The following is a 14278-nucleotide window of genomic DNA, read 5'->3' as shown; positions in this document are numbered from 1 at the left end:
TAATCTGGTGTTTCTCCTAGAAAAAATACAATGTGATCATTAATATGTAATTTTTAATACAGTGGGCTCTGAGATTTGCTCTGTACTAGAGAGTATTGTAATGCTGCTAACACTGCCCTGAATTGCATGCTGCACACATAGAGCTTTATAAACTATTTTAATCAGCTAGTGACTGGAGTTTTGGTATTGTGTGCTGCATTTGTGGAAAGCTGGTGATGCTCTTCTTAGTCAACTGGAGTAAGAATTTTCTTTTACTACAGAATTGAAAATCACTTAGTGTCCTAAATAGGTTACCTGCTATTTCTTATTACAGAATGAAAATACTATTCAGTAAAATGCATCTGATTTGGTTAGATAATTCCACTGAATTAAAAAACTTAGAAATACAAGGACAAAATGTTTATAATTGACAGAAATAATGGTGTTAAAACAAGAAATACGTGTACCCAGAAGTTTCTTGCAGCCTGAATTCCAGTTGTATGTAAATCCTTGTTGTTTACACAGATCCAATCAAGCAGTTGCAGCTTTCTAGTAGGCATGTAGTCTCTGTTGTCTCAGGTTTTTTCTTGGCTTTTAAATAGCAGTAAAAGCAAAGTGAGTTTAAAAAAAATACCACAAAAATGAATTCTTACCCAGCCCCCTGCACAGTTTCAGGCACATCTGTGCTGGTAGGAGAGGGGAAGAAAGAGGACAGACGATGCTGGAGCAGACAGGGACTCTACTGCACCATCCCATGACAGAATCAACTTGGCCTGGGCCGAGGTGTGCCCTTCTCTTGGCTGTTACATTATGGATTGCAGGTGCCTGTATGTTTTTAGATGTTTGTTGCTATAGTAGGACTGAAAAAGAAGTGGTGTTCAACTTGCCTCCACTGGGAGAGCAGCATAGAATTAGCTTTGAATGCTTTCATCAGTAGAAATGCTCTCTTCAGTCCCTTGGAAGAAAGCTTCACTGTGCTGTTTCTTTACCAGATCCTTGTTTGAAAGAGCAGCATTACTTTTACTTAGCTACTTTTTGAGTTGTGTGCACCTTTGGCACATAGGCATAATTTTGAAACTGTTTTGTAATTTGGTGTGTCTAGGAAAAAGAATAGAATCCAATTTTGCAATCTTATTTTTTCTTCTTTTATAAGCAAGTCTTCTTGCAGGCAAGTAGCCTTACAAAGCTCATAAGGTAAAAGTTTAGAAAGTAGGATTTGAGTGACTTCAGGACAAAGCAAACTTTTAAGTTATTTAATTACAGTAGATGTAGTATGGACTAGCCAGAGGCAAGAGATAGGATTTGCCCTTTCTGAGAGTCTGTATGTTGTGTTGTGTGAGGACAAGCATTATTATGCATTTCTTCCTTTGGAGTCCATTCTTGTTTGCATTGAGTGACATATATGACAGTTCAGTCCCCTGGGTTAAATCATTGTTTAGGAGTGATATGCTGATCACATTTTAGTGCCAAAAAATTAATTGGGAAGCTTGTCCTTTTTAGAGAACCTCTGATGTCATTGGTTAACTGTGTGAATCTAAACATGAGAATGTATTGCAAAAGTGAAATGCACATTAAAAAGATACAGATCAGTTACTTGAGTATATAATGTCGAAGTGATTATTAGGACTCCTAATGCAACTGGAAAGAACAGTTAAAATGTGTGAATATTTGTTAGCTGTTTATTCTGTAATGGTAATAGTATTTCAGAAATTTAGTTGAACATAGTGCAATAGTCATGTTGGAGAAGGCTAAGAAAAAATTACATTCTGAACTGTCTTGTGATTTGAGCATCTGAGTCACTTGATGTACTTCGAGCATTGAATAGTTTCTGAGTACTCTGCATTCATGCTACTTTAGTGGTAAAAGGATGAGCCAAATGAACCTAAGAAAGAAAAACTTTGTACATGGACCATTTTCAGTAAGAGTAATGAAGTTTTTGCGTTTCCTGCTTTATTTTTTTGAATAAAATTATTTAAATAATTCTGACACTACTGCCCACAGGGAATTCAACCTACACTGAACTTTCCAGGTTGGTTTATTTTCACGTCTTCACAACATTAGAAGGATGAAAACTAGAGGTTTTTGTGGGTTTTGTTTTGTTTTTGTGATGGGTATTCACTTAACTAATATTTTAAAGGTTCTGTTGAATTAGAGGAACAATGCTCTGCAGAATGTATGTTGTCATACTTAGGCAGCTTGCTCTAAAGCTTGTGTTTTGTGCATGTGACTGGAGATTACACTGTAGCATTCTTGAGTTACCAGCCCATAGCTGAGCTGTTACCTTGAAACCAGTAATTCCTAATATCTCTTAGTTTCTTTTGTAATTTCTGGTCTTTGCCAATTGCTGTGTCTGCTAGCTTTATGTTTGGAGTCCATGAATTTTGCAGTGATTCTTATTCAATATTGACCTTTATACAGTTGTATTTTTTAATTATTATACTTTTAGAAGAGAATTCTAGGGGAAAACATCTATTCAGATGTGTTCTAAACTTTATGGTTCATTGTAAGTCATAAGTTTCATGTGATCATTTTAGTCTTTTAGAAGAAATGCCACGTGCTGAAGTGATTCATGTAAGGCACACAGGTCAAATTTCTTCATCATGTAATACCTTGCAATTTGATGAATGAAGAAAATTATTAAAAGTTTCAGTATATCAATCTGTCTTTATGCTTTCCAAGTTACACTTTTCAGTGTAGAATTAAGGTGTCTAAGCTTTGTTGATTGTGCAGGCTTGGCTTTTCATGGAAATGCAATCAACAGAGCCAAAGAGCTATTCAGAGTGTCTTGTAGCCAAGGAATTGATTTCCTCTGTCACCTACACACTAGGTGTTCTGCATTGCATTGAGATACAGTAATGTTTATCCCTTGGCTTCCAGCCTCTGGTCCAGAAGAGCATGGGTCTTCTGGTGTCTGCGTGTTGTTGTCTTGGATACAGCAGCCTGAGCTTAGACCTCTGCATTGAGCCCCTGCTAGTGGGTCAGCTGAATTAGCTTAAGGAGAGGCTTTAAGAATTAAGGAGCATTCAGGAAAGACAATCTCCATTGTAATAGGAGTCTAAATATTTAAATTTGTGCATCTTAATCTCCAATTTAATTCCCATCTGCTTCCCTTGGCTTCTTGAAGATTATATAGGAGGCTTGTAGCACGAGTTGGAAATCCTTGGTGACTGCAGTTCTCAGTGAGTGCCTATATTGTCAACTGTTGTTTCTCTTTACCAGATGTCTGGCAAATGGACATTGCTGATTGAATATAGTACTTGTGGCAAGTCCTCAAAAGTTGCCTGGTCCCATCTGTTGTGATTGACAAGCTGAAGGCAACATTAGTTTGAACTTCAAGTGTGTATGTCTCCTGAAGCTCTGAAACAGGAGGTTGTTTTATTTTTAACACAGAATGCTAATTTTTGGGTTAGAAGTAAGTAACTAAAATTCGAGTGCAAGTGCTCAGTTTCAGTGGTATAAATCAGTTGTGTGGTACTTGAACGGATCACTCAGAGATCTCTTAATGGTAGACACAGCCTCTCAGGATATTCATTAGGAATCTAATGTATTATATAGCACATATTATATATAATATTTAGGTATCCATATAATTTATATAGAATACAACACAAAATATGAGATACATCTTTGTTCTGTCTGTTGAGAAGAATTTAAAAATTTGTTGCTAAGTGGCTTATGTTTCTTCTCTTTTAGGTGTTAATTTTTTTGCCTTTTCTGCCTACATTAGTACTGTTCAGTAATGAGTTGTTTTATGTTAGGCATTGTGATTTGATCTGATAATTTGTATGTGATGTTTTTTCCAGTTGAAGTGTAGTGTTTTGACTGTCAAATGAAAACTTGCAATATTAAGTATTTGTATTTGAGTATCTTAGGTTCACATCAAGTGAGGCAGCTCCAGAGGCAGTAGCTCTGAAGCACTTTAGATAACTCTGGCAATTCTTTTGGCATTAGTGATGGTTAACCTTCAGGACTCTGAATTGGCTGCTGGTACTGCAAACTAAAAACTTCAGAAGATTAATGAAAATGAACAAAGTTGTGTGGTTTTGAAAAACAAAAAAACATCAACTTCATTATCTTAAATCTTCAGCTGGAGAAGAAAGTGTATGATAGAATCTGCTAATGCTTTTTTTTTTCCTAATTTATGATAATTTTTGAGCAAAATGATAAAATTTTCAGTGTAATAAACCCAGCACAGCAATGCCAGATCATTTGCCAGTTACATGTAAATTACATGTAAAGTGAGTGTATATAAAAGAGAAGAGTCAGAGTAGGGATGGTACTCAGGGGGGAAAAGATAAAAATGCAAAAGGCAAGTACAGTGCTTTTTCACACAAATGTGATACACTTCAGTGCTTTCATGAAACTGATTTAGTAAGGAGTTTTTGTGTGTGCTATTCAAAATAATAGTTTAGCAGTACAGTAATGGTCCAGAATGTGCTTTTGCACAGCAAGCCAGATTAACAATAAAGTGAAACTGTACTTTAGACAGAAGGACCTCTTACCTAAACTGTTGGATATAGGGTTAGTATTCCAGTTGGAAAGGCAGACAATCATGGATAGAAAAAAATTGCTTTTTTTATTTCATGTAATAGATATGGAAGTGACTATAGATAACATATTACTCTCATCCAGTCTTAATAAAAGGTTGGCAAACAATGTAATTTAAATACTAATAAAAACCATCATTCTTAATGCTTTTCTTTTTAGAATGCAGAAATCAATAACTTATGTGGTAAGGACTGCAAATGTTGCAACAATTTTAGTGTTTTTGGAGATAGCAATTTGCTCTAGTGTACAATGAAAACACAAATGGTCATTGAAAAGCACTAGCAGTGAAAATTCCTAGTTTTATTAACCTTTGGTAACAATGCTATCACATTTAGACATTCATGCGAAAATATCCTTAATGTCAGATCAATCCTTAGTAGAAATTAGCACATACTTGGTTATTATATTAAATATCCTTACAGAATGTATATATTCTGGTTAATAAAGTCAAAAAGATGCTGACTTTTGTTCATAATTGTTAGATATAAGTTCATTTGAAGACCAGCATATTTATCCTTTTTAAAGCTTTTTGGAAAATCCAGATTTGAAACTTTAAAAAACCCAATTACTATGGCAGAGACAACAATGGCTTTTTCTCACTTTACATTCAAATTTTGTGTCATCTTTTCCATAGAAAAAGTTTTTAACTATGTAATTATTTTTCAACAGAAGAAAGGTAACACTTTCATGTTTACCCCAGAGTAAAGACAAATCCATAGAGATTACTGCAGAGTGCCTGATAGACAGTCAGATCACATCCCAGCTGACTACTCTGTCCCTTATTTGCCTGCCTCTATGCATTGCAATAGAGGTCCAAGGTGTCTTGGCCTCTGAGAGTTAAATGTTCAAGTACATAGCATGCCATTATTCTTTGTACTGTCAAGACAAGTCCTGTTCTTGGGCTGCTGGGTAACATTATGATGATCATGGAGTCAGCTGTAGTGGCATCTTTTGGTAATGTAGATTACCTGCTGCATCTGGATTTAAGGGCTTCCACAGTGTCCCAGAAAACTGATTTGAAGAACTGGAGCTTTCTATATGCACTTACTACTCATGGTGTGCATGGCTTGCCTTTACATTATGCTGAATTCATGCAGAATTGAATATCCCAGTTGTCCTAATACCTTCATATGCTATTTATTTATTTATTTAATTTAAATATATGTACACAGACTACAAAGTGGAGAAATTTAACTTGTGAATGTTACCTGGATGTTGGTAAATGTTAGTTCTGCTTGAGGATATGTTAAATCTTTCCTTCCTGATTGCCTGAGCAGATATGATCTCCCTCTGTTATCTGATAAGTGCTTTTGACCCTAAACAAAGTAAAAAATTCCAAAAATTGGAAAGATGCTCACAGCAATTGTAATGACAGGAAGGCTGAAATTCTTCCCTGTTTCAACTGAAGACTGAGAAGTCTATAAGGAGGTGAAGAGTTTTATCATAATCATACAAATTTCTATATCTCATGAAGAAGAATGGTTATATTCAGCAGTTGTTTTGTTTTACCTTATTTTTAAAAGAAAATATAGGCTATTTTATATAAAGCCAGCATGAAAACAACTGAGAGCCATTATGTTAGAAAATTTTTGTCCAAAGTGCATGGTGTTTATAAATTTCACAAGTAAGAGCAGGCTTAATATTTCTTTGAATCAGAATGAGTTTTTCACTCCTGGTAGGACAGAAATCAATTGCTGGTAGATGTGATTAGTTTTAATTTAAAGATAATTGAAACTGGACTGTGACAAATCTTTCATATTAATTAATAAGAACAATGTGTTGTGACAAGAACCGCCTCCAATTAGCTGACAGTTTATAACTGAAGAAAAACAGGGTTTGACTTAAGTCTCAAGAACTTCAACATGTTAAGTTAATATAATTAAAATAAATGAGAGCTGTATTTGGCAGGCCTTATTTTAGTCATGCAAAATATGCATGTTCATGTTGCTTTGTGCTCATTTGAGCATGTTGTATTGTTAATTAGGCTGTGGATATTATTGACTTTATTTTTAAAGTAGAAAACTATGTTCAGAAAACTTAAATAAATCTCCAGTGTTTTAAGGTAGTGTTTAGTCTTCCTATACTGTTTTGGGAAATAGGTTTTTTTTTGTTTTTTAAACCAACCAAACAACCCTGTGCTTTGCATTTCTCATTTAGCTCTTTTGAGAAATATGTATATCAACTCTTAATTAAAATATTTAATTGTGAATTTATACAGTCACCTTAGCCTGACTTTCTGTGAAATCTTGTTGGAATAATGTTCTGATGGAGAGGGAGTATTAATACTTGGTAAAATTTCATGCACTATCGTTTTCATATTTCTGCTGTCACTGCTTCTCTGCTTCTCTAATCTGTTTTATGTGGTGACAGCACACATCTTTAAATATTACTATCAAAGGAAAAATAGAAGTGTTTAATGTGGAAAGCACACAGAATTACTGAAAAAATTCTGAAAAGCTGAAATAAAAGAGGAAGCGTGTTTTCATATTTGCGAAACAGTATTTTCCAGCAATTGGAATCCAGTCATTTGGGAAAACCTGTTGCACTTATTTTGGTTGATTTAATTGTTTCCAGAGGCTTATAGTATATTAATGAAATTTAAAAATGGAAGGGCACAATATATCTTTTGTGTTTTGTGCACAAATCTTTCAGAAGTCAGTCTTGAAATACAAAGCTTCAGTGTTACGTTTCCAGTTTGGCTTGATTTCCATGAGAGAACATGACTTGGGTGATGTCTGCAGGGAAGTGTTTGTGTGCATGGAAGAGGGAGTTGCTGTTCCCTGGGGCCGTGTGTGGTGTCCTGGCTGGGCTGGGCTGCCCTGGCTGTCACCTGGCCACGCTGTGCCCTGCTGAAGGAGTGTGCGAGGGAGGGGACGATGCTTCTGCTCTGCCGAGGAAAGGGGAGGAACTGGTGCTGTGCACTGATGGCATGCTGGAAAGAACAGAGTATTGTTAGAAAGTCACCTCATGGCATTGCCCTGGGATAATTTGTATAGGACATTTGGGAGTCAGAATCTGGGGGCAGATGGGTTTCACTGTTATACTTGTAGTGTGAAACTGTATAGAGACTATAGAATAGTGTTTATGCTTGCTAGTGGGGTGGTTTTTTTTTTTTTGCATTCATAAGGCTGGAAAGTAATCCAATGAGGATAATGATTTCTAAAATTTTGAATATAACCCTTCCTGAGGAATTCTAGAAAGGATTTTCAGCAGCTACAAAAATTTAACTTCTGCAATAGCTCTGCTAGCAGAAACCACATTTCTTGCTCTGAGACTATACTTTATTTATCTACAATAATTTTTATTTGTTTTCAGATATTGATGTATGATACAGAACCTAAACTACTTGCTTTCTTTTCTTCCAGGCTGCTGAATCAGGAATAATAAAAGTGAAAACAATAGCTGCACGAAACACAGATATTTTGGCAGGTAATAATTTGCTGTGCAATAGGAAAAATAAAGCTGAGTTACAGATCAAAATGATAAGATGTCTTGAATATGGCTAATAATACTACATGTCTTCTAGTGTGTGCTGTATTATTGATGCTTTATGCTTGGGCACCTAGCAGAAAAATCCAGTAGCATAGAAGATTTTTAACACTACTTGTCTCTTGTTAGTGCTGTTAGAATGCTGAGGGAGGGCTCCATTTTCAGTTGATGCTCTGCAAAAGTAATCATCCACTTAGAAAAATAGCATGAAATACTAAGACCCCATGTTCTCAGTGTTTTAGTTGCTGTGAGTGAGTACTCTGTGTGGAGTTCTGCAGAATGATCCATGTCTATGTATTAATCCAGCCTTTGGGGACTTGTAACTGGCAGGCAAAAATCCATCTTTATCTGAGATAAGGTCATTCAATTTAAGATATTCCAATGTCTTGAGGGATGGGACATATCTTGTGAGCTGCAGCTTTGTAAGTGCTTAAAACAGTATCTCTTGACTGTCTTCAGCTTCATAAAGTTGGCTTCTTGCCACTTGCTTGGCAGGGTTTGAATGTCCCTGTGTTAATATTTGAGTGTGTACCCCAGATGTAGTCAAAATCCTTGAAATGCTAGATTGTTTGGAAGGTCCAGTGGAGTAGCTACAAGACCATATCTTGTTTTGATGTGTGTATATCAGATATTGTTAAGGAGGCATTTTCTAGGATTATTTGAATTAACAGACCCACTCCTCAGTATTTCACTTTAATGCCTCTTTTTTGTTTTGTTTATTTTCTTTGTTTTTACTGCTGTCATGAATGCTGACATAAGTGGGAAAAGTATGCCAGGTAATGTCAGCTATATCAAAATGCACAAATGAAAAAGGGAAAGCAGTAGTTAGCTGTTTGGGAAGCCAACATATTACTGCATAAAGAAGTTATTATTTTAGAAAGGTAGTTTCTAATCCTGCAAAATTCTCAGGTTTTTTAATTTTCAAAGGGATGAGATAGGAAAGATAATTAAATTTGGTCATGTATGGGCAATCTTTGCTTTCATCTTTTTGAGGGAACACTTTCTTATAGTTGGTAAATTTTTAAAAGTTGGAAAGTTTAACCTAGAATGTAGTGAGTATTTATTTCATTCAGAAAACATGCACAGATTTGTTGTTAAGAGGTTTGGGAAACCAGCAGGTCCTCAGAGCTACTTTGATTAGTTAGCCTTTGCTAATAGGATAATCATTTTTTCCTCCTCTGTTCCACAGTTTTGTACTGGGAAAATGTACTTTGCCTGCACATTATCCTAATATTCCACTTTTAGAGCATAATGCCATTAAACAGACTCAATTCTTTATGAACTCTTGTATTTTTTGAGGTATTAATTATAAGCTAACCTTATGTATAAGTTAGGGTCAAGAGGTCATCTATCTAATATTTAAAATCTTCTGAAGAAAAACAATATATATATACACTTTAGTAATAATAAAGCTGCAAAATGGTACATTTTGCAATGTAGCATTTTGTAATTGTGAAATCTAGTGCATGCTTTTTGGCTGTTAGGTGATTTAGGAACATTTACGAGAAATTCTAGTAATACAAATAAATATTTTGATCAGGATATGATTTTTTGAATATTTTGATGTAGACTCATTTTACTAATGTAGATAAGATCAACTGTATCAGATTGTTTTGAATAAGCTGATCTGATGCTTTCTTGAACCATTTCATTGTGTAGGATTATAATTTTTGGGAACATAGATGCAGGTTTATAATCTTTATTAAAATCTTACAAATATTTGTTATTTTTGGTGCGATATGCTTTACATTCCAGAATTTAGAGGTCATTGATCTAACTTCTTTCTTTCTCTTGGAGAAGTTGAGCTGTTTCAAAGTCTTCATTCTTGGCAGTGTGCACATGCTTTATTATTTACTTATAAGAATTTGAGACATTCCAGAGGAGGAGAAAGCCTTAAATCACAGGAGATAGATTTGAGAAATTATTTCCATGTGGCTTTGAGATGTGCAAAAACTTATGGTTTAGGAGTTCTTCTAAAAAGTCAGAATTACAATCTTGCTGATGAAATGAACGGGTAAGTTATACTTTCCAAAAACTTCTCAGTTGTTATGGTTCAGTAAGATAGATCTCTCTTAATATATTCTGCCATAAATTGGTAGCAAAATGAAGGCAGATATGGCAATACACATTTATGGTGTATTTTAAGACTGAAGTTAATACAGTCACAGAATCATGAGATTACAGAATATTCTGAGTTGGAAGGGATCATCAAAGTTTAGCTCCAGACCCTCTCAACAGGAAAGCCCCAAGAATCACCCCATGTGCCTGGTTGCTGTAAAACTAAATGGGTACCAAAGCAAATCTACAAAACGTTAATTTTTCAGATTTATGAATTAAAAATACTTTTATAGATTCTGTTATAAGAATGTTGCTTTCAATGGATTATAGAAGAAAGTATTGTAAAAGGCTAAATTTATTCTTTGTCTTGTTATTTATTAACTCCTGCCATTTTTGCCATTTAGAATTATCTTGAGTCTTATGTTAAGGATAAATGTTTTGTGGTATCTTTTGCTTGCTTTTTCTGCTTGATGGTTAGAATTTAGTGGCAGTTCAGAAACTGGACATAGAGCCTGCACTGGCTCTGAAAAGGCTGATGAAACTGGACTGCGTGTTGATATCACCCTGTAAGAACTATTATCTTACAGAAAGTTGGCATCCATAATTTATAATAGCCTATCCTTTTTGTAGAAACTTCTGAGTCAGTTAGTGTTTCAGTTGGAAAATATCACTAAAGTATATTTTTGTAGTTTTAACTTGTTTCATTTTTTTCCAAATTAATTGTAGAGGTGCTTAGTAGTATAGATCATGTTTGCATTTTTAGATGAGAATGTATTTTTTATTTGTGGTAACTCCTGTCCTCTGAAAAGCATGTGAAACTTTTCATGAATAGATTTCTTCTACTACACGTAGACTAAAACACAGTGTAAGAATACACATTGAAGTTTAAACTGTGAGGAAATGTTTAGTATCTGAAATGGTGATGAGTCACTAAAATCTTAGAAGTTTGCATGAATCAACAAACATACCTGCAAATGGAAAACCACTCATCAGTCAGAGTTATGCTTTTTTAAAATATTTTTACTGTTTTAATATTTTTGAATTATCTCAGATTTTTTGACTTACTTTTAAATGCCAGTGTAGAATGCTGTATTCTTTATGAAACTTTGTCATTAGCAAAAAAAAAAAAAAAAAACAAAACAACAGAAAAAGAACAAAGCAAAAAAAAAAAAAACCAAAGAAAAAAAAAAAAAAAGAAGGGGGAGAGAGAGAAGTATATGGAAACTGGTTTTCTCCAGTTTCCTTGCAAAAGTCCATTTTAAGAAGCCGCCCTTTGTCACTAAAACCATTTGGCAAATTCACAGCCAGGTGAACATACCCAGGATACAAGCAGTCCAGTCTCTCTCTTCCTGTTTTGTCAATCCAGTCTCTTTCTCCTCCTGTTTTGCCAGTGGCAGTTTGCTCTTCCCCTTCCTGCCCTGTGCTTTGGAATGTTGCTCTGTGTTGCACTGTGTTGCTCCTGCATTAGGTGCTGAGGTGAAGCAGAGCAGAGGGACAGTGCTACCAGCCTGAGACTGTTTCCTATGGCAAGGCCAGGGAAAGCTCTGGGGATGGCAGAACCTTACATCACCTTGCTAACCACTTGGGCTCTTAAGTGGATGTATTGGATTTGGGAAGTCAATTGACTGTGTAAGGGAGAAAGTGCTTGGAATTTGAGCCTTGGCCAGGGTGATTGTGGAAGTGAGCTGTGTCAGCCCAGTGTCTGTCTTCACTTGGCTTTTCGGTGTGGGCCACATGTAAATCCCAAATTTCTAAGACTGGAGATTGCATTTTGTTAAGAGGTGTGATTAACAATTTTTGCAGTGTATTTTTCAATTAAACATTGACTGCTTCCATATTTCTCTTTGAAGCATTGAAAGAGAACAGCTCAGAGGTGGTTCAGCCTTTTCTGATGGGTTGTGGAACAAAAGAACCAAAGATCACTCAGCTGTGTCTAGCAGCCATACAGAGGCTCATGTCTCATGAAGTTGTTTCAGAGGTAAGATTGATCTTTAAACAAAAACATAAATATTTCAGAGTGAGAAGTGCAGACCTCAAATGGAAGGTGAACAAGTTGTTTTAGGGGACTCTTGATATTATAATGAACATAGTCCACAAAATATTTTACTCCTAGTTGTTTTTCAGTAATTCAAAAGAAAAACTTTTACACCATAGAAAAAAAAAAAAGGTGAGGCACTATTCGTAACCCCTAGAAGGAAATTCATGGAAATTGAAACCAACTCAGTTCATATTCTTACACTGCAGGAACTGAACATGTAATGAACCTTGTGCGTCCAAAAATATAATCTGTGCAATAACATTATTGTGCTTTTGTTACACTTTATTTTTAAAAATAAGGTAAAATGGATGTACATTTTCTGCAGCAATGAATGTCATGATACATTATGTACTGCATATATAGTGTGTTAGGAAACTGATGCAGATAATGCTGTTAAAGTACACCTTCAGTTGTGTGTGTAATGTAAAATTATACTGTTTTCTCTCTGATATGAATGAATTCTGAAAGAAAAATATATTTTTACTGTGTCTTCTATATTTCCAAGTAGAAACTTAAGACTTTAATTTGTACTGCATATTAAGACATTTCTGTTGTCAGTTCTTTAAAAATACTTCGGGAAGTTTGTGACAATGAAATTGGCTTTATATTCTCAATGTAGTCCTATGGTATAGACAAACAGGCACATTTACCTATGATATGCCTTTATGACAGTGATATTCTTACATATGTAATGATATACCAGTACATAAATATTGTAATAGGTGCAAAAATTATTTCTTTTTAGGCTGCAGCAGGAAACATTATTAATATGCTATGGCAATTAATGGAGAACAGTCTTGAAGAACTTAAATTGCTCCAGACAGTTCTTGTACTTCTAACAACCAATACAGTTGTGCATGATGAAGCGCTGTCCAAGGTAAGAATTTGTTAGTGTCAACTAGAGAATTTAAAATACCCAAGAGGAAAAATGGGGAAATTTTACATATGAAGCATGTGAAAACAATGAATGAGGAAGGGGCTTTCTTGATTCTTTTGTACCCCTGTTGTCTTAATGACTAGACTCCAAGAACAGGATTTCTTTTAGCTACCTTTTCCGTGTGTTGTGTAAATCCTGCACAATAATATATTTTGGACTTCTTAGGAGCTTCAAATAAAAGCACTGAACTGATGCCTATCCTCATTTGTTTGTGTGTTTTTGAACTGGAATCAGAACACATAGCACAGTGTAAACTCTCACTAATGGAGAAAATATTAAAAGAAGTTGCCTCCTGCCCTGACTTAACTCTCCTTTGAAAACAGTGCAGTTATTGCTATTTCTGTAGTAACCTTGGGTCATAGTTTTAAACATGAAACATTTTGGGTATAATGTTTCAACTAAAACAATAAGGAGACAGTCCATTTTAATTTAAATTATGAGATACTTCTCTTTGAAGAAGCAGCATTGTTTACCATTTGTGAATTGTGAAACTGCTTAGTAAGTTTCTCTTCTAGATTACATTGTAGAAAATTGGTTTCAGCCAGACACATACTGCATGTTTGTGTTTCAGCAAGCTGTCACAGGATTTTAAACTAATGTAGCAATATCATCTGAAATAGGGTCCACAAATCATTGACATGAAAAAGAAGCAAAAGAAAATTCTGAATCTTTTATGGCTCACAGCATGTAGCACTGTGGCCAAATGTGGTTGAGGTTCTTGAAAGTGTAAGAACACAGTGTATGGGCAGAAGAACAAGAAATACAGGTTTCACTATGCATACAGATGTTAATTTTCAAAATTCATAATAAAACAGGTAAGTATCAAACTAAGAGTTAGAGGTAATAACAAAATCCAATGGGAAAAAGTATTCAGGTCATTGTCAGCACAATACCACTTTGAAATGCACGTCTTAGGAATAATAACAGTCAAGTCAATATGATTGTGAAAGTATTATGTTTCAGTGTAGGAGAGGAATGACATTTTAGCTTTCTGTGATTAACCTTACATCCTAATGTCCTTTTGACATTAATATTTATACAAGTTGTTCTGTGTAATGATTACTGTGTATTCTCTGTATGATGACAGCAATTTTATTGGCACATTGTAATGTGTTCAGTTAATACTACTTTTTGATTGCCTTTGGGAAAGATTGCTAAAGAGTTTTTAGGCTAGGGTAATCCATAAAATGTATTCTGATTCTTCAAATTTAAATTTATTTTTTTTTAAC

At 34.9% G+C, this 14278-nt stretch overlaps 1 protein-coding gene across 3 annotated transcripts in view; it reads left to right on the top strand.

Annotated features, from left to right (window-relative positions):
• Positions 1–14278, top strand: part of MON2 (MON2 homolog, regulator of endosome-to-Golgi trafficking) — a 62444-nt gene that overhangs the window by 4011 nt on the left and 44155 nt on the right. For all 3 annotated transcript variants that reach the window (XM_079303556.1, XM_079303558.1, XM_079303557.1), the window contains exons 2-4: positions 7893–7956; positions 11925–12052; positions 12858–12989. In XM_079303556.1, the coding sequence (XP_079159682.1) occupies positions 7893–7956; positions 11925–12052; positions 12858–12989 (324 nt within the window). The remainder of the gene's footprint in view (positions 1–7892; positions 7957–11924; positions 12053–12857; positions 12990–14278) is intronic.

Source organism: Erithacus rubecula (assembly GCF_903797595.1).
Source record: "Erithacus rubecula genome assembly, chromosome: 4".
Classification (NCBI taxonomy): Eukaryota; Metazoa; Chordata; class Aves; order Passeriformes; family Muscicapidae; genus Erithacus; species Erithacus rubecula.
This window is presented reverse-complemented; position numbering and strand designations above follow the sequence as displayed.